At 38.4% G+C, this 22156-nt stretch overlaps 1 protein-coding gene across 1 annotated transcript; it reads right to left on the bottom strand.

The window, feature by feature from the left end:
• Positions 1–5850: 5850 nt before the first annotated feature.
• Positions 5851–21801, bottom strand: dpydb (dihydropyrimidine dehydrogenase b). The gene is made up of 25 exons (XM_053438554.1): positions 21489–21801; positions 18494–18604; positions 18268–18350; positions 17307–17394; positions 17010–17171; positions 16302–16498; positions 15947–16028; positions 15393–15480; positions 15102–15209; positions 13836–14005; positions 13540–13750; positions 13167–13351; positions 12002–12217; positions 11576–11740; positions 11427–11495; positions 11201–11284; positions 10953–11073; positions 10676–10795; positions 9681–9823; positions 9061–9115; positions 8551–8672; positions 8193–8342; positions 7881–7943; positions 6659–6736; positions 5851–6561 (listed from the first exon to the last, which is right to left on the bottom strand). Exons 1-25 carry the CDS (start codon positions 21516–21518, stop codon positions 6400–6402), a joined length of 3063 nt encoding a protein of 1020 aa, XP_053294529.1. The 5' UTR covers positions 21519–21801; the 3' UTR covers positions 5851–6399.
• Between the last annotated feature and the right edge of the window lie 355 nt (positions 21802–22156).

Below are 22156 nucleotides of genomic sequence, written 5' to 3'. Positions count from 1 at the left end.
CAATGGAAAGAATACATTGAGATGAAAAAAGGAAGAGAAGGAAAATGGTAAGAGCAAAACCTGGATGAAAATGTATCATAATACTTCAACCCAGCTAAGGCTTAAATAAAAACAAAAACACAATGCAGGTGTTAAAATGCTTATTTGTTTAGATCCTCGGTTCCCAAACTGGGGTACATGTACCCCAAGGGGTACGCGAAGTGGTTCAGGGGGTACGTGGGGAGAACATTTTATCTGCGTTTTCAAAGTGAAAAAGCCCATTACATTTTCAAACTGAGCTATAAATAATCGCGCAATATTAAATAGTCTGAATAGCCAACTCGCATTGCCAAAAATACCCATATTAGGCAAAATAATTACACTGCCAAAAAAAGTTACAGGTAGGTTAGTGACCGTTAGTCAAAACTAGGGATGGGCATAATTAATCGACAATCGATTAATTGATCCTTAAGAATTTCGTAGATGACATTATTTTGTCATCTACGATTATTATAAGTCCTGAAATCCCTGACAATTTCAAAGTTTCAAGTGTTATAGGCTGTATACGTGCGTCGGGGGGGGGTTAGTAGCTGGAGATTGAATGTCTGAAGGGGTACGAGACTGTAAAAAGTTTGGGAACCACTGGTTTAGATGACTGGTTCTATACGTACATAGAAGCACATACAGCCATTTAACCATTTTGCAGATACAAGAATTCAGAAATGTTTCAGAAAATGTCATAACATTGGTATTTATTTAACTCATATCTGCATCCTTCTGGTGGGGTCCTCAATAATGGTGGTAAAATTGTCTCTTAATAAAGAAATTGAAAAAATTTAATTTAGGATCGCAAAGCAACCAACATGAGCCTCAACCCAAATCACCAACTTTCAAAATGATTACAGCAAACTGCTACAATGTAAAATATTTTTAAAAAGTGGTTTAAATCCAAAATCTCAACATGTATAACCTGTCTTATTGTTTGAGAGTCATAAGCCTATTTTCCTCTGACCAACACCCACTATGAACAAATATTCTTCTGTTGGTCTGATAAACTGTCAGTCAAATCCTGCAAGGAACTCTGGGAAGTGAACCAGAACTCTGATATCGTTAGCATTCTTTAGTTACTGCTGACCACCGATACTTGTCTGGAAAATAAGTTAGCATATGCAGTACTGGCAGTTACCTTTCCCCCAACCAACTCCCCAAATCCATAGGGAAATTGCAGACACCCAAATGATCAACGACAGTCATACCAGCACTGCTCCTGTTGAGCCTGAAACATCTATTTGCATTACTGGCTTTATTCCCATCAAGCACCTACATCACCAAGGAACCTGTAACACACCCTCTGCTGACAAGTTTGGTTTGAAAAGGTGCGGCAGAAAAAGCGCTGTATAAATTCAAACAATTTACCATTTAGAAATATCTATCCGCACCCGTTATATTGGTTAACAGCATAACTCACAAATGTGTCTGGATTTTGTTTCAAATATGAATGTTCTGCTGAATCCAATTGGAATATGAACTATATGCCATTTATATTTTTGTTATTGTTACCTGTTCAACATTGACATATCTTTCTTTTAAATTTAATTTGTTCACTTAATTCTTTTTTTAAAGGTTACCAAAAATTACAAGTCTTGATTAGGATTTTTTATCTGTGTCATCCTCTTCATACACCAACTGTAATCATTTGAGGTCCTTGCAACAGTAAGAGGCGTGCTTTGGCTTTCGCTGCAGTTTGCCAATTTGCATTTTAAGGTGTAGGTAGTCAGCATAGCTCTTCGCATTGGAGTTTCTAACTTACACATGGCCAAAATGATGATCCTTCAATGGGTTAAAGACAAAGCCAACTGGACCCCAAAATCATGGACCATCAGGGAGGATTAAAAAAAAGCAGTAAGGTGAACATTCTTATCTGCCAGAAGTCCTGATGGGCATCTGCTTCATTTGAAGGCCCCTTTTCATTACCATGTTATTTGACTGATCCCTTACATTATCCTATTAAACAGGTGTTATAGTTAGCATGAGGAAGACAGTTTGGGTCGATGCCAATTTGGAAAAGAAGTTTGATCCCTAGTAGCACACATGGTGTTGAGTACATGTCCCACACCTGAAGAGACCTTAAGCAGCAGGTGTTCAAAAATTAAATGTGCATGCAGAGGGATCAAGTCTGTAGTCAGCTAGAAGTAGATCTGGTGGTGTATCATGATAGGGGAGAAGTGTGACAAGGGTCAGGCAGCCTGCACTGCATAAACAGCAGTCAACTAGTGGGCACTAGCAGAAATGCTATTTCCTTTATGGGGAGCAGCTTTAGTGTGCACCAATTCACATTTATTACATAGACTGTGGCCGCCCACTACTGTCTACCACAAACGCACAATGATCCACACTTCTCATAATGTCATTGCTTCTTTGTAGAGCTGTGTGCAGTGCCTTTTGCTCTGTTGTTGCATGCTCTCACTCTCAGTGGCCTGTCAAAATATCCCAAAAATGTTTACCATCCTCAGCAAGCAGGCAGAATTCAGCATAATATTGGTAGATACAGTTTTTTCTGTGCACATTGGCACAACAGGCATATGCACAGTTCTCAGCAGGAAGGCACAAGAGCCCTCTCTGTGCATCGGGTGCACATGGAATTATGCATGCATGTTCACAGGGAAATGGTGACAACCAACATAACTCGAATTCAGAATTATAAATGTAACTTTATATGTATAACTTGAGGCCTTTCGCTGGTTTGCTGGTATGTGCAAAGGACACTGCATCAACTGCAAACATTGCTGGCATTTGTCCTCGCCATATCTCACAGCCATTGCAGAAACTGTGCCATTATTGATAACAGATAAAGTACAACAATAATAAAACAAAGAGACTGGTATGCCCACCATTCATAAAAACAACAAGTCACAAGAGTCTTGATTTGCACAGATCCTAACAGAAGAGCAGCTGTCCGTGGAGCATTTTTCCATTTACCATGATCACAAAAAATCGAAAAACAGAGAAGCACAAAAGACTAAATATGACCCTACTATTTTGACTGGATACAATTTCACAGTTCTTTGCAATTTTAGCAACCAACACAATAATCGCAAACACAATCAATAACACATTGTGACAAATACACAATGCAGCATTCTCTTATCAGTTTGCTTTCCAATGCACATCAAACACTATATTGGAATTAACCTGCTTTAAACAACCCCTCACAAACTGGAGCATGAACAATATATACAGTAACAGCTAAATGTATAGTTAAACATTGAAACCTTGTCATCTATCTCAAGTTGTATAACCTCACATGCTGCTGCTGCTCTCTGCAGATTTCCAAACCAACGCTGTAAACAACATTCGCAGGTTGCGCGCAACATAGATTTGCTTCAGACAAAGGATCTTTACGAATTGACAGGTGCATAAACCACGTCGGCCATTATTTGGTCTATTTATAACACATGGGGCTGGTAGATGGTCCTAGCATCAATAACTGCTAAAACTGTGGCAGTGTTTCAAGCAAGATTTAATAAATATTAGTCTCACAGGCACTCTCGTTAGCATTCGTTGTACGGACAACAGAAGGTGATACAGTGCTAACTGTGTCACAATGTTTTGCCATCTCGTACATAGGCAAACTTAGAGGACAAAATGATGTGTGAAACGAGTAATGCTCCTTGGTAAATGTTAACGTCTCTGGGAGCACAGCAGCAATGAACCACCACGTTTATTGGTTGGGGCTCGGTATTGCTCGGTAGCTAATGTCAGTATCAAGGTTCGCGTCAGAGCTAACAGTTAGCATATGCTAAACTGAGTACGGTAAACAGCTGGTTGTGTCTCTGTCACACGCACAGATGAGAACAGTGCACATAGGTACTGGTGAAGTGAACACAGTTACCCGTCCATTGCAGCTCTTTGTCCTCTTCTGTCTGATAATATTTCAGCCCTTCTCGATGTACAGTGCGAGCAAAATGGGCGTTCTTCTTCTTCTCGTCTGGTGCCGGCCGCTGGAAACTGACAGTGACGTCAGGTGTATTACCGCCACCTACTGCCTAGGAAAGCAGATTCACGTGTCCTCTTCTTCGTACTCATTGTTCATTCAATTAATTCGAATTTATGATCATAAATCCCCTAGCCTCTGTAACCATGTCTTTCCACTGTTAATGGCCCAAATGGGATTTCCCTCCCATTGATTTGCTTCACCCACCCTGTTTCTGCCTCATTTGGTTTCATGATCCCAATTCCGATGCCACCCATGGTTGGTTGTTGACTAGAAACTTGTGCTGACAAAACTGGTACATATTCACGGATACTAGAGTGAGCATTAACAATAAATGATCTTGTGATACACATATTTAAGGCATATACATTATTTTTATTGCACCTACAATGACTCAAATAGTTTCACTTGAAAGAATAATAAATAAATAAACTGAAATAAATAAACTGCAAATCAATGAGGAAAAAACTATTATTGTTGAGATCATTCTTGACCATGAGGACTGTGAGTGTCAGGGGAATCCTCAGAGAAATGGGTAAAGTGCTAAGTTGCTCCTGAATGTCTCAGAATCCACTGCCAAAAGTTTGATGAAGGACATGAGTCAAAAACATTAAAAACATGTGAAAACTAAATTATCAGCTACTGTAAGGCCGGGATCATAGGTCCTTATAAATCTTACTTTTAAAAATGTATAGTGTATGCTGGAACCTCCATTTAAGCCGAGAATCTGATCATCTTTAATCAGATAGTGTATCCAAACTATTTTGGTTGAGTAAATCAGCATTTTCCCAAAGCTCAGAATAATGAGGCATTTGAAGCCATTACTTTAAGAGTTTATAGTTAAGTGACTTATAGTATAAAGCAATAGATATTCTTCAAAGATATCTGGAAGCACGTTAAGGCTCCAGAGTTTCTGGTTTTAATACAGAGCAACCAACAAATTGAGAGTGAAATCTATGGCAATAAATAAATATATGACAACAATTATAGCTAAATTTCATTTGAACAATGATGATCTAATCCTGACATATTTGCTTTTACACTTTTGTTCAGTCACAGGAGCTTAGACTAACATGAAGAGACTCTATTATGATTGGAAATAAAAACTCAACTTTCTGATGTCTTTAATTAGGAAAAAATATCCTGACAATGTTTATATTTCCCTTGATTATTGATGCACCTCATCATTAGGTCACATATAAAAAAAGCAGTACAAGCTGTTTGCTTAGTGTTTTTTGTTGTTTACATCTGTTGAAATGTTAAGTCATGAATAATAATAACACATATAAATGAGCGAGATGGTTTAAGAGGAGTAAGAAGAAGAAGAAGAGGTGCTACCCCTCTGGAACCCTCATGGCGACCTTTGGTTGTGGGGTCTTTTGTGACCTTTAATTGCATTGTTATATTGTTGTTGTTTCTTTTCTTTGTGCAGGTGACAATTAGAAAAGGTCCATTATAACTCCATTCAGTCAGTTAATGATTGTATGTTATGCTTTTGTTATTTGTGATTAGAGGTTTGATGTGTTGATGTGTGATGAGGTTGTAGATTTGGCCTCCTATGTCCAATTTACTTGTTTACTAAACTTAGATTAAGGTACTGTCAATCCCCTTTATCACACATGGTCCATGTGATTTTGGGTACTATTTTACCTTCATGTAAGGGGACGTTTGGGCCATGACAGTACTTTGGGCTCTACTGAGTGGTATTGTCGTTTTCCATGATTTCAAATATGATATCTATCTATTTTTCTGTTGAATTGAATTGTTGAAAGGTGTACTATGTGTTGGTTGTTTTATGATTGAATAAAACCTGAAACATGTCCCCCATTGGACTCCTGGTCCTGTTTGTGTCTGATAACTGGAAGAATCATATTGGCTTGTGTTCCTCTGTACAGATGGTTTGCTGCATCAGAAAACTTTTATTTAAATCACAAACTACACTGTATTAAAGATGCATTTCCTTTTACATCAGTACACTTCATATACAGTAGAAGTAAATTTGGTTTGAAATAGGCAATCATCACAACAAACACAAAGGAAAGTAGGATACCAACAAAGAAGGAATTACAATTGATAAAGTAATCTAAATCAGAAGTGAAGTTAAATTATTGAAAAATTTGTTTTGAGGCCTTTATGGTGACTATTTAACTCAAAAATGTTGTTTGCCTCTTTCTAGATAGCTAGAATTATTAAAATAAAATCACATGGTCACATGGAGGTGAAATAAGATAACAGGAAATTTACTCTCTCTCTCTCTCTCTCGCTCTGATACCCATATTGGGCGTCATCTTTCTGTCACTTTACATCATCCAAATGATAAATTAGATTAACAGGAAAAAATGTCTCAAACTGAAAATTTCTTAGCCATAAAACCCAATATTGGAATTGTCTGATCTCCATTGTTAAATATAAAGTTTGGATTTTTCTTAGATGGTACTAATGGGTACACCTCTCTTAGGTTGATAGGGTGTTTTCCTGGTAACCATCTTGATGCAGTCTATGATTGGACAGACGCTGAGGCACAGATTGCAGCCCGTACAGCTGTCATTCACAAACGGAAGGTGGGTATCTGGATCGAACGTTATGGCCTGCATGGGAGAAAATGGGTATTACAGGAATTAAGCATTCTTAAACATGCTGAAGGAAAGAGACAAAAATCCTCATGTAGCAGGCAGACACACATACCTGGTATCCTGAGTCATTGCAGGTCATGTAACATTTACCACAGTTGATACACATCTCTTCGTCTATCAGAGCCTGGACCTGAGAATACAGTTGAGGGTCAGGGTTGGGATCAGTTTACTTTCATATTTATTATCTCTTATATAAATATATATATTTACTACTCCATTTCTCTAACCAACCATACGGTAACATTTAGATACAGAAGACTCTAATATTTTTTACAAGAAAATAATTCGTCTACAATATAGAGAGCTTCTATTAGTATTACTGTAGAAGTATTTTACATATTTTGACTAAAACTGTAGCCTTAACATTGTGCTCTGATATAAAACTTAAAAGTCAGTGTGTCTGCATCACAAAGACAAAATAAGGTTGTGCTGCCTCTCTGTCTTTTCTAAAATTGTTCACACTGTGGTCATCTCGTCAAAATAAACTTTATTTAAAAGTACACTTCATGGCCGGCCAATGGATCTGCACAGTGTGAGCATAAAATGTTCTGTTTCACACAAATATGTGAGTTTAAATGTAAAAGATGCTTTATATTTTAAATATATATTGCAACCATATATTAGACAAACCTATCTCTGGTAGAGGTTCCCTTTACTGTGGGGATGACAGATCAATAACTAAAGGTGGACGACGTGTCCCCACTTTCTCCCACTGTACAATAATGAAGCCAAAATATTCCAGATACAGGTGCTGCCATCTTATACTGATGCCCCTATTTGGAGCCTTAGTCTGCACAGTGAAGGTGTGGTGTTGAGATCCTGCCGATACATGTGCTCAACAAATCACAAGTCAGTCTCAGATGTCAATCATGACGTGTCACCCTGTTTTCTAAAGCATCTCATATCTAATTATAACAAAATACTTGAACATACACCAGTGTGACATAACTACTTAATATTTGAGAAAGATTTATTCAACATGTACTAACATCATCATGATTTGTGATTTGGGAGCTATCATGTTGTCCATCTTTATAAATGTACATCTTTGTAGATGGTCTATGCTAAAGATGATTACTACTGTACATCATAAGCTCACACATTTCTATCTTATGATCATGAGAAGTCAGTTTTGGTTGTTGAGATATCAAGAATGTAAGAATACTAACTTATCCCTTCAGTTAATTTTAATGGCGACAAACTCACTTCAGATACACCTTTTTAATTCTTAGAACATAAGGAAGCCATTATATGTGAGATATAAACAGTCATACCTGCTCTATGTTGTCAAGGTCCTGGTATGCTCCAATGTACCGCAGCGCTCTGGCTATCACATCCTACAAACACAGCCATTACCACACACGAGCCCACACACACATACAAAGCACACACAAAGCACAGACGTTTACCCGCTTAGAAACATATTTCACAGAACAAAGCATTTAGATTAATATGATGAATGTGTATGTCTGTGTGTTTGTATGTATGTTTGCATGTTTGACGCTTCCAATAAGTGCATTCAACCATGAGGGTAAAAACCCAGAACAGCAAGAATCGTATAAGCTCATAAAAAAAGCCAAAGCCACCTTGACAGCAGGGACGGGTCTTTTGGGCGAGTCAACCCGAGGGACGTGGGTTTCCCCAACATCAGTTTGAACAGCGTTTCTGAGCTGTTTCTTGTAGTCAGCAAGGGCTTCTTCCTTCTGCTGGAGGTACGGACCAAAGCTGGGGAGGCTCTATACACACAAACAAACAAACCATCACACAAAAAACAACTGTTTAGAGGACAGATTAAATTTAAACTAAAAAGACAAGCGGTTTTTCGTGTTGCATGCATATTCAGCACCAAACAACCAATTACCTACTTCTGTACAGTTGTGGTTAAAATATTAATATTATAACAGTATAATTACAGAAATAGAAACATTCAGTAAATAGCGATACCTGTCCAACCAGTTCTTCTAGTCTGGGAACTGGTTTTCCTTTCTGGTGTCTCTCTGTTGGAGGGGACTGACCGTCCCAGTCCTTCAGCTCCATGCTCTTGAGGTACAACAAGGCCTTCAGACCTGGATTCATAAAATTACAGTGTTGTCATGATCTTATCCCGAACATATCTCACATATCTCACACATACACCAGAACCTTTTCAGGTTGGCGGTTAGTTCAGTAGGATTGAGAGCACTCAGTGTGTGTGAACATCTTAACACCTGGAAAATGTTATAACAGCTCTGTGAAGAGTGAGTAGCTTTACTTCTAGAACTCTGGTAGATATACTGGGCTCATCATTAAAGAATAAAGTGATTTTTCAAAAATACTAAAAAAAATGTTTTCCTTGAAGGTTAAATACCTAAAAAAAATTGCATTTTTGATAATTTTTCGCTTTGGGGTTAAATATATTGGGTAAGCTTGATGTTTTTTCACCAAAAATGATATATAGTATAGATAGATACATACCTACGCAGTAATCCTCAATAACTGTGAAATCCTGGTTCTGAACTGCGCTGCACACCTGTTGTAATGAGACACAGGGGGACAGATATGTGTTAACAAGAAACACACACGAGTGGATTTTATTTTTTATGAAAGGAATTGTAATGTTGTAAATACATATTGAGCCATTTGTATTATTTGGAGAACTGGAGCTTGTTGCTTCATTCTTGTCACTGCTCCAATTAAACCTATGTGTTACTTCTAAGCACGAGTGCTGTTTTGCAGAACTTAAAAAGAATACAATTTTTCATGTCCATCACAACATGGCCACTACTTCATTGTCATAATTATTGGATATTCTAAATCAGGAATGTTGTTTCCCTTTGAATTTAAATATAGTAACTTATACAAATTGCTAAGGACAACAAAATTTAACAAATATAAAGATAGCTGTCAGGATAAATATATAATGAATGGGATGGCTTAAATAATAGTACTTAACACATTGAATTCAAATATTGTAAAAAAGATAAACAATATTAGCTCTCTGTATATCAACATATTTTTCTTTACTTAACAAACTGCCTTATATTGATGCTCCCTGCACTGAATCATCAAAGCAGTAACAGTGATGTAAGTATCACCTGTAACACTGACGCTCCAGCGTGGAGAAACTGTAGTCCAGTCTCTGCTGAGTCAATGCCCCCAGTGGCCAAAATAGGGAAACCAGGAATTGCTCTGCCGATCGCTGATACCGCTTTAAGAGCTATGGGTCTGATGGCGTTTCCTGCACACAATAAGGAAAGTGCTCAATGTTTTGTAGTATCACCTATGATGCAGTATGAATATCATGTGTCAGGATAATCTGAAAGACAGTATTAGTTTATTTTCATGTCATGGACTTCTCCCAATCTGTGGTTTCAATTCGTTTAAATATTTTGTGAAGATCAGGACACTGAGCAATGATGGGTTTTTTAATTGGTCACTATTTCAAGTTTGAGTCAAAGTTATCTTCAATCACTACATGGTAAAACAATCAGAAACCTTTCCTTCATGAAGCTTTTAACCTGCAGCCACTAAGTGAAGGTATGGGTCTGTAGTGTGTACTGTGTATTTACTTGTCATCAATCCATAGGTACAGGTGTCACTGTACACCAACTGTCAATGAATCAATAAAACTGTATTTGTATAGCCCATATTCACAAATCACATTTTGTCACATAGGGCTTAAAACTGTATCTGTAAACGAGAGGGTTTTTATATTATTTTCTGTGGCTCTGGACTGAGCCGTGAGGGTAGATTTGGTTATTGTCTGCATGACCACAAATGTGTACCAGAAAGCCTGTGTTACAAGATTGTAAACATGGCTGTTTACCAGGCTGAGAGGCTCTGATGAAAGATGCTCAATAAGGGAGATTTACAAGCTCAACCACCATAATGGAGTAAATGTCAACACATCATAAACTCTGCTTTCATTTAGATAAATCCCCCTTTACTCTTTCCTTTTCCAGTCTTCCTGTACATTTATTGGCAGTGCTCTACAAAGATGTGTTCCCTTCACAGTAGTGATGATAGTGACAATAACAATAACAATTTCAAGGTATTGTATGTATGATTGTGTTTTTTTATGTGTCTTTACCTGACACGCCTCCATACGTGGTGCGTTTTCCCATTCCAACACTTGGCCAAGGCGAGCCATCTGCCTTCAGTCCCATCATACCTGACACTGTGTTGGTAGCAGTGACTCCATCTGCTCCACCTATGAAAGGACACAACAGTAACAACAGTCAAAATGTGTGCTAGACTCTCTTTACATACCTATATTGTTGAAGTGAATTAATATTCAATAAAAGAAATAGCAGAAATGACATAGAGGGAAGAAACAGAAGCTTGTGAGTGTGCTGAGGTGTGTTTACCTTCATGAGCAGCTTTGGCAATGTCAACAACGTTAGTCACGTTTGGTGTCAGTTTGGCAAAGAACGGAATGGGAGAGGCTTCACGTACCCAGCGACAGATGTTACGCACCATCACCGGGTCCTAATGACAAACACACATATCAAACAACAGGCTGTAAGTCTGTATGTGTATGTGTATGTGTGTGTGTGTGTGTGTGTGTGTGTGTGTGTGTGTGTGTGTGTCTGAGTGTGTGTGTGCATGCCCGCACCTGTCCACAGGCAAGTCCCATCCCTCTCTCTCCCATCCCATGAGGACAGGACAGATTCAGCTCCAGTGCATCTGCTCCTGAAGCCTAAACATAAAATAAATCTTTTTTTGTCTTTTTTTTACTAACTACACACTTGAAACATTTGATACACTGTTTAATTACACCATAATTATACCCTGTGTGCTCTCTGAGTGACATTATATTATCGGATAGTCGTTGATCTCACCACTGCCATCTTAGTTATTTCTGTCCAGTCTTCCTTGTTGTAACTGCACATTATACTGGAAATCACCACCTGGCAGAGAGACGGGGAGAGATTCATTTTCAAATGCTCACCACCACCCAGGCAACAACAGCAAATGTGATGTCACTGACATTGTTGGGGAAGTCCCTCTTCAGCTCAGCCACTGACTGACACCAGTAGGCTGCTGTCTTCTCACTGATGAGCTCAATGTTGAGGAAGGAGCCCTGGCCTGGTCCGTACACATGACCTGAGGTGGTGCCACGCACGATACGAGGAGACACGTTGGTCACCAGGTCCTGCAGAGACATGGGTTAAGTACGATGATGTAAAATGCTCTTTGACAAGCATTTAAAGGCCTCTTTAAAATACCTACAGTAGGTAAACTGATATTGAGCATAATGGAGGGAATATCCATGTTCTTTTGCTGATGGTGAAAGAAACATCTAACAAATCTCCTATAGGGTCTTTTATAAAAATCTACTTCTGGTTAAAAAAATAAACACCAAACATATCATTTTTGTGCACTTCCAAAAAATTTGATTGTAGTTTATCTCTACCTTGTCCAGTCCAAAAGTCTTGGTCAGAGCGAAACCCCATCCTTGTTCAAAAGCTCTTCTGATCATGGCTGTGCTGGTGGTGGGAGGAGCGGAGGCCAGTCCAAATGGGTTGGGAAACTTTATTCCACAAACCTCTACACTGATGTCCACCATATCGATAGCACTGAAGAACAGTGGTAGCTTTGGGACTGGGTCCACCGTCTGTCCATGCTGGGACTACAGGAGGAAGGGAGTGGAGGGCAGATTTTTAAATAACTAAAATTACATTTGGTCTATTTAGGTGTGATTTCACCTCCCATTATTCATGAACGTACTACTCAGACTTTACAAAAACAAACTCCATCTACTCTTTGTGTGATGCATTCACGTCCTCCTATGATGCATCTGTCATAAAAATCAACTACTGAACCAAATTTGACTCATGTCTTAAAAGTCGTAGTGGGTATGTTTACAACATGTAATCAATGTAAACATACCCAAGTGCAATATTAAATGGTCAATGGACTGCATTTATATAGCACTGTTCAAATCTTAGTGACCACTCAATGGACTTAACACCACAGGTCTCTCTCTCTCCCACTGACTCTCTGATTAGTGAACAATCTACTTTACCTGTTGAGCCACAGTCAAATGTCACGTATCAATCAGAAAAGGCCAAAGGCTCATGGCCTCACAGCTGCTGTTGTTGTGATTGTTATTATTATTATTCTTGTTGTTGCTGTTATCATTATACCTATAAATATCACGCATATAATTTATATTTTAACAGTTAGTCTTACAGAACTGAAATAGTCGTCAAATGTTTGTTTGCTTGCTGTGAGAACTGGGTTTCTCTATGTTGTTGTAAGGTCTTGATGAATGCATATTGTGTTATTTGGTGCTTTACCAATAAAAATGAATTGAAGTTGTCACCCTCATCAAGGCTTCAAACTCATAATAGCAGCTGAGATGCAGCACTATGATCAACTGACATCCCTGAGTCCTTCATTTTAGCTGAGATAGTGACAATGACAAGGATGCAGGTTGAAGTGTAACTGAGCAGGAAGACGGACGGGTGGAAGGACTGCTTGCTCTCATATTTCATGCTTAATCTCCAGAACTTGCACATTGTAGCTTTGATGATTTTAAATATTTGACAAAGACAAAATCTCCACTTGTACAGTACCTGTATGTATCTGTGAATGTGCCATGAGGCCTGTTTGCCATCGTTCACTGATTCCACTGAGGTGTTTGCCAAACCAGCGATGTCTCCACCCGCAAACACCCAGGGCTCACTGGTCTGCATGGTGTCTGTGTTGACCTCTGGAGTGCCCCAGCGGGTCATCTTCACAGGAGCCATGGCATCAGTCACTTTAAGCAGTCCAAACACAGATTAGTTTAACATGTGATAGCATGTTGGAAACCCCTTCAACAACATCTGAAAGTTCAATGACTCAGTATCTCATATGTAACAATGAAATGTATACTATCGCAGACATTCAATCAAAAAGGCAAACTGATGATCAGTTGGTGTCTTAGTCACCTGATTGGTTCATTACCTTGCTGCTCATTCAACATGGAACCAAAGGCACTGATGATGTAATCGGCCTTCAGCCTGACAACCTGGTCCTCATCTTCCAGCCAATCTCCTTCCTCGTTCTGCTCGGTGCGACACAACTGTAACCCGGCAACCCGGCCATTCTTCATGATGACCTCACGAGGAGAGAGGAAGGGCAGGAACTCACACTGCTCTTCCTTAGCCAGCTCCATCTGACAGGAGTAAAAAAAGAACACATACATTTAGTAATCTCCATGTATCCATCTGTTTATGGATCTGTCCATCCCACAGTCATACCTCTTCAGGAACAGCCCTGATGTTGGTGAATCCCTTTCTGAAGCAGACGTACACTCTCTTGGCTCCACAGCGTAGGGCAGAGGTGGCGCAGTCAAACGCAGTGTCTCCAGCACCCAAAACGATCACTATGCCTCTTAACTCCGGCAGAGAGCTACGACAATGGCACATACCTAGACAGAGGGAGACCGAGCCAGAGACAAATAGAAACACACATTCATGAGCGCTTCAAACTGTTTCTAGGAGGCAGTTTTTGCCATTTGTCAGATGATAAATAATGCCCCTTAACCTTTGTATGTATTTGGTGTAGTTGGATGTGAAACACGATTTATAATCTTTCTATGGTTTTGTGTCAATGGGATCAAATGACTCATTATGGCAGAGGCATCTAGAAATTTAGCCAGACTAAGAATGTGAAGTAAGGTGGGGCTGTATCACTCCTGTACATTTCAACCAACCCATTTCCTGTTTAATTTTCTCATTACATTACATGTCATTTAGCTGACGCTTTTGTCCAAAGCGACTTACATTTTTAGTACACTCAACATTTATGAAGGGCCAATTAGGGGTTCAGTATCTTGCCAAGGACACTTCGGCATGCAGATGGGGAAGAGCGGGGTTTGAACCGGCAGCCTTCATGTTGGAGAACACCCACTCTACCACCTAGGCCACACCGCCTTAATTAATACAAATTTATGTAAAATAGCTCTAGTGATGTCACCAGAAAATAATTGTGTGCCTGAGTGAGTGCGTTTGTTCTTGAGTACCTGTGAGAGCCAGAACTGAATATGAATAGTTGAGTTGTTAACGTGACTAATGATCTAATTATTATAATAATGATGCTCATTTCTGGAGAAAAAAAGCTTAAATGGTGCATTTATGCTTTACAATATGTGTACATGGAGACTGGTAATATCACCCACTGTGCTAGAAGAACATTGTAGCAGTAGTTAAAAGAAATAAGAAGAAAGTTAGATCCGATTATAGTGGAGGAGAAAAACCTCACGTTTTGACCATGTTCCATAATTTGTAGGCCTAATATATTGTTAATAACACTTTTTGCACCATGTTCTTTTTACTGTTTTACTGTCAGTTTTTATAACTTTTATTATTTATAAATCTTTTAATTTACAGGTTCAATTCAGAACTGCACAGCTGGCACCTGATTTATGTCCTGTCCCTGCAAGTATTACTGAATATTGTTATATAAGTCAAAGCATCTTACCTGACTGGCTTTCTAAGGGATATCTTTGTTTCAAGTTGACTTACCTGTCTTGCTTGCTAAAGCCACCATGGGCAGAAAGTCTTTGGAGGTGAAGAAGCCTTGATCCATGGTCAAATCCTTAAAGATTGCAGCTCTGTTGGCCTGAGGGAGACCTGAAGTCACACACACAAAAAAAACCTTACATAGATGTATACAAATGCACCGAGACACAGAAAAGCGACATATTGGAAGAAAATTGTTTTTGTTACAGTGACAATGTAATTGTTAAGGGGAGCTGTCTAATAGTTAAAATAATCCAATAGACCTTTGCAACTAGATTTGCAAGTGGCACTCACCAATGCCAATAAAGACAGCTTTATATCCTTCCTCCTTCAGGGACGTCAGAGTCATTCCGTTCACACCGAGACCCTTCTCGCATACCACCTGTACACATACACACACACATATTAACAACTGTGAGCTTGAGTCAGTAATACTGTCTTATTGCTAATATTTAATACATTTAACACAACAGTGTTGGGTCTCTACAGTTATAATTTTTCTTCATTTGATCACAGTATAAGCAATCTAAATATTCTTTAACATTTAAGGTCACTAGATTAAATGGAAGATGTGAAGTATAAAGTATTGCTTGTGGTGTAACTATGGATATTTATTTTTATAAATGATTTTTCTACCAAATCTTTAGTTTATCTGCTTGTATTACTTTATATACTGAGGCCATTATGACTATTTATAATCAAGAAATGTAGTGCAATTTTTAAAGATAAACAACCAACAGAGGACCTGATAATAGCTATTGCATCATATATTTCACTTTTTATGTAAAATAATGAACACTGCTACATAATTTCAGAAATATGCATCTGAACAGTGTGTGACTTCATACCTTGACTCCCAGATCTTGCATCAGATCTACTTCAAACTGGACAACCTCATAGGGAAGTCGGAACTGGGGGATTTCTGCTGAGCTGCATGGAAGAGCAAATATATATATTTGAACATTTGACCATTTTTATATGTCTCTCTTCTGGATTTTCCACAATGTAAATTCATAAGGCCAATTTGCGACGTCTCAAAAACAATACGTTTTGACTCAACACTCCCCAATTAATCCACTAATTAATTTGCTAATATTTTAGTATTGTTGTTTTGTTTTTTATTGTAGTTAATTAGCTTTATTTTAACCCCTGCTTTGTATATAATCTGTTCAGATATACCGTAGACAGATAATTATACCTTACCTCAGCCCTCCAATGTATTTCTGTCTCTCGAATATAGTAATATTTTCATATCCCAGACGGGCCAGGAAGGTAGCACAGCTGATTGATGCTGGGCCACAGCCAATCAGAGCAATGGGGCTGTGGTAAGACTCTGGCATCTCATCAGGCAGTGGGAGCTCAGGATTCCTGACCTGAGGGATGCCCATCTTACTGAATACCTGGGAAAAAATTAGACACATACATTTGAAATAATACCCTTGTCAATCTCTTTAATACACTGGATTCATGTCATAGCTGACTTGAGGCTATGTAATGAACAGTGGACACTGTGGTCAGCACTGGCAAGAAAAAAAGTTGCTATAGAAAGTTAAAAAGTTGTATAATGTTGCTTTAAAGTTTACATTATGTGTTCTACATAATTCTAAAACTCTGAGCCAAGGGCAAATAATTTACGAGAGATAAAAAACCTGATGTGTATATGTTTAGATGATAGTGTAAGAGTTGTGTAATGGTGTGTATTATGCCAATTAATAGATATTTGGTTGTCAAAAACATAATCACATATACGAACTGGACAGTCAATGGGTATTTGAGATAATGATGAACCAATTGTAAATGGCAGAAACTGACATTAGCTGAGTCATTTGAGTGGTTGGTTGTTATAAACTACCCCCGCAGAGATGATATTAGAAGTAAAATTCCAGAAACAGCTAATCACATGTTTTGTACCTCAGTGGCAAATTGCTGTAACCCCCCGATGTTGATAGGTCCTTCCTCAGATGCATACAGGTTACAGCCTCCTACACAGAGATCTGATGTGGGACAAACCATTCCACAGGTCAAACCCAGGGGGTTGTCAGATAGGATGACCCGAGCTGCGCCATAATAGTTCTGGTACACACACACACACACACACACACACACACACACACACGATTAGCATGTTCATCATTATTCTTTCTTTATTGGATTATTTTTTGCAACCATCATTCATGCAGGCAACAGTGTATGAAAGTATTTGATTACCTTATTAGAGATGCTTGTAATGAATGACTTGATGTCCAGGTTAGTAGGGCAGCTCTTCTGACAGGGAGCATCGACACATTTTAGACACCTAAACACATATTTTACTATTATTGGACAGTTTAAAGAAGTAGCTGGGATTAAAATATCTTGTTTCGATTCAGAAAAGGAATCAAAAACTATTGATGCAGAATGCATTCAATTGGCTGACATCCAAAGCACCGTTAGACAAGTGACCACACGAAAGCGTCATTACAGTAGGAGACCTTAAACTAGGTAATACCTGTTCAATAAAACAAAGTATAGGAGACCACCTAAAGAAGTCCTTGTATGTTCTGATCAGATACGTTCGAGTGTAAGAAACGTATGTAGAGAAACTGTTCTCTTCAAGAGGAATGTGATTATAGAAAGCTCTGATGGTGTTTGGTAGCTTTTTTCACCATCAAGGAACCCGAAACATCTAGACTGTGGCTTGTGTGTAGAGATGGCAGTTGGATTAAATGAGCTTAAAAGTTTAAGAAAAAATCACCAAAGTGATAAAAAGAATCCCAAAATATGGGTTTGAAAAATGATTATTGAAGTACAGCAATGTTAAAACATTTTGAGAGGCTGCAGAGGAACAGATCATCTTGAAAAAGGCTAAATAAAATCATATGCAAACATGATTATGTCTAACAGGTGTAATGTTTACTATGTTCACCATCTTAGTTGTTGAGGTATGGAATGCTGCTGTACGGCTAAAAACCCCAACTGTACTTTCTTTACCAGGCAATCAGGTTGAGCTGATAGACAACGCACTTGTCCATCAGTGATGGCTGACAGTCCCCCTGATGTTGAACCCAACTTTGTGACACCCCCTCCTCCCCGTAGCCATCATCATCACGATGTTTCACTACATTGTCCTTTACAAATTCAGTTGACATTGTGCAATTGTGTTACGAATAATACTATAATTCATTCTCACCTTAGTGCTTCTCGTAGAGCTCCGCGCTCGCTCAGTGTTGTGTGTTTGATGTCATCAAAGTTGTTCTCCAATGTCACACAAGACTGAGAGAAAGAAGAGAGGAGATAAAACAACAATGAAGACAATCATGTAGAATGATGAAACTGGGTAAAAAGGAGAGAAAATGCTATTTACTATATCATACAACCAAATTCTGGCTGTGTGTCTTTTTTGTGGTATATCTTACGTCACAGTTTCTCTCAGGGTTTCTTTTCCAGTGTTTCTTTTCTTTCTTCTTATCTGCTGTGGACATGATGTGAGCATGAGTGTTCACCCTGGGATTCAGAGCCAGGAGGCTCTGTAAGAAATTATGTAAAATAGATCAACACATCAGTAAAAATAGACAGAACTTTAACTCATGATTCTTAGACCCCCATCAAAAACGACCCAAGAAAACATACAACACCTAAAACGTTTCATTATGAAAGCCAAGAGCCGCCATGGTTACAACTTTATTTTTTATCTTGTTGTAACAAGATCATTAGTTGAGTATGTTGTTATTTTAGGATAGCAAAGCTATATTATTATGATAACGATACATTTCTCATTTTAAAAACAACTTTGCCAGATTCTCAAAACAAAAACGAAACAAACCACCAACTTGGAAATTGACCTCCATTGTTATGATTCCAAAAATGTTTGTTATCATCATGATGTTCACGTTAAGGAAGGTGAAGTTTATGTGTCTGTCAAACATGCCCCATCTTCGTATATCCTCATTTGGTCCATTTGGGATTTGGGAATATAAACATATATAACAAACACCACCTCTAACATTATGTAAATATCTGTGTATTGCTAATATCTTGTTAAGTCCATAAATCTAGTTAAGCAAATTGTATCCTTTTGCTAACTTGAGTTTTTAGAATTGTGGATTATGAATGGAAACTTTGCATTCATAATCCACTTTGCTCTCCACCTGTGAGCCACTGCTGTCATCTGTCTTGAAACATGGGAATCTGCTGGCAAAAACACTGATACCATGGAACATTCTAGGAAGGTTGCTTGTTTGAATGGTTTGTTGGGGTCAAAATGATAAGATAATGATGAGCTGCAGGGTCGATGCACTGACGTTATGTGACCATGTTGGATGAATATGTAACAGCTTTATAGTTTAAAATTACATAAAAGAGGTATAGCATAATATTTTGTCACGTTATTATAATTCTTTCTATATAGAAAAAATAGGGTTTTCTAAACATACAGATTTGAATGCATACTTTCATAACCTGTGTTGATAGAAAAAATGTCACATCTCTACACATGCATTTCTTCACTCTGACCGTACGTTACTGATCTACAGCTTCTTACGCATGGCACAAAACACGTGGCTTGTTACAAAAGACCATTAGACCACATCGGGTCAACATAACATGACGTTTTATCCTTTTAATCCTCATTGCTACAACACGTTAAAGTGGCAGACTAGCATATTTATCAAGACAGATCAGTATAGTAAAGGAAAGTAAGTTTGCGTGATCACTTGTAGGTCTCACAAAACACTTCTACTCCTCAGTTCTGGTTGTAAAAGCTGCTGTCAGGAAGATGTATTGTTGAAACCTAGCCATATAATGTGCGGCCCAACCAGGCTTATGAGCATACACCTTAAGACCCTTTAATATTCACTTTGTTACTAATATATTTGACTGTATTCATGCAGCTCATTTAATGATTTTATTATTTTCACTTACAGAGGAATGTATAATATTTCTTGTGATGTAATAGGCCTCTAGAGAAGTTTATACATTAAAGAAGTCATAGGACTATATCAACCCACCAAAGCACTACGCTCCCAGAACTCAGGCTTACTTGTCGTCCCCAAAGTCTCTAAAATCAGAGTAGAAGCCAGAGCTTGCAGCCATCAAGCTCCTCTCTTGTGGACTCATCTCCCAGTTTCAGTTCGGGAAGCAGACACCATCTGTACGTTTAAGAGTAAAACCTTTTTTTTCCTTTTCCTTGTCGGGGGGCACATGACACGTGGAGCTTCTCTTTCCTCTTATCCCTCTTTGTCACATTAATGTCTCATCAATACATGTTACTGACTTGAATCCTTCCCTGGAGTCCTCTTGATTTATCATTAGCAGATCCAAGATCACTACTGCAGCACAGCTTGGATCATGATGGTGGATTGTAGATCGTGATCATGGTGGCAGCTAGCATGAATCGTAATGGTGGATTGTGATAGTGGATTGGAATCGTTGTGGCTTATCATGGACTATGATAAGAACAAGACTGCTTGATATACAAATTGCCTACTCACATATTCTACCATTATTGGCAGACATTGACACACTTTTCCATTAGGTAAAAAACTGTTTCTTTTAATCAATGTTGTAAATATTGCAATTTTGTCAATGTGGTCAGCCTGTATCTTTGATAACAAGGCCATAACTCTTGATGACAACTAATATCTAAGTTATGTCCCTAGCATTTTGCTGGTGGCCGCTAACACCTGCTTTCATCTACTGATAGTCGATAACTAACTGGACATTTACCATCTTGTCCTATATTCTAAAATCTACATCGAAGTTACCCAGATAACAGTGGGATTATTTTTTATTATAACTTCGGAAAATTCAAATCAAAGCCACTGTAGACATTACATAATCGTTTCACAGTCCGAGTAGAACTCGTGACAAGTAAAATGAGAAGTAGAAGAACAGTGCTTTTCTACTATCCCATGAATAAGATGCATCACTGGTCTTTGCACTTATAATAAAATGAATTGAGGACTAATAAAGATGATTTGAATTTTCTTATCAACTAATTTATAGTACTCTGTAATGGTGTGGTATTTCAGCAGGTGCACAGATTTATACTTTTTCTTTAACAGGCTGTAAAGTAATATAAAAACCCTGTCAGAGGAGTCACTCTGTCATCAGACACAATCAAAAAGGGTTAAAGGCTTCATTAAAACACATGGAGACTTGTGTTTGTGTTGTATACATCAAGGTAAATATAACCAAAGACTGACCTTGACCTTCATTCAGGAATAAAAAAATGTGTATTCCGAACTTCCAAGAACCATGATGTGCACTGATAATTTTACCCAAAAAATATTAAAAGCCTAAATGTATGTTTTTATTGTAAATCTGTTGTGAATACATGGTATATTTATGACGACATAGACATCTGAAGAATCCTGCTGAGAAATTAGATCAAACATTCATTCAATAGTTTACCTCAATGTCTGGAAGGTCTTTACTCAACATGATGCTTCTGTCCAATTTAAGATTGAAGCCCTTTAAATAATCTTCAGGAGATTCTTGATGGTCTCTGGATTAGAGGTCCAAAGCACTGTCCGGGACAGCTCTGCTCCCAAATGGAACTATGTGCGAGCTCCTCCTCAGCCTGCGTCACTTACTAACAGAGATTTTAGATTACAGGCTGACCTCTTAAAATCACCGAACCAAATTGTCTTTTTACCGAGAGACCGGTCGATAAGGTCGGCCAACAAACAGAGCTGTTATCAGTCTCCGGGGGTTAAAGTACCGCAGAGCTGGGCAGCGGGCAAGTTTTGTGGGTGTTTTGCAGCTTAGCTTTCTATAAGTAAAACCAGTAAAATCTGTTGGGTCCAAATTCCACTTCCTGTGAAGGGAGTGGAGCCCTGCATGCCTGTTTCTTTTCTAATGTATACATAATTCTCTGTTTAACTCTTTCCTGTCTGTCTCAAAGACAAACCAGACAGAAGTTAATACACATGTTGTAAAAAAGTGCAAAGGCAAGGAGAAGAGAAGAACCAACTGCACTCCCCTAGGTAATGTGTAGAGAATTTCTTGTCACTGCAGAAGCACTGAACAATGATTAGAGAAAAGCTACAGAGGGCCTGGACACTGAGGCTAATTTGCTC

This window comes from Pleuronectes platessa, chromosome 13 (genome assembly GCF_947347685.1).
Source record: "Pleuronectes platessa chromosome 13, fPlePla1.1, whole genome shotgun sequence".
In the NCBI taxonomy this organism is placed as follows: Eukaryota; Metazoa; Chordata; class Actinopteri; order Pleuronectiformes; family Pleuronectidae; genus Pleuronectes; species Pleuronectes platessa.
The sequence above is the reverse complement of the archived record's forward strand: the minus strand, read 5'-3'. Positions and strand labels throughout refer to the sequence as shown.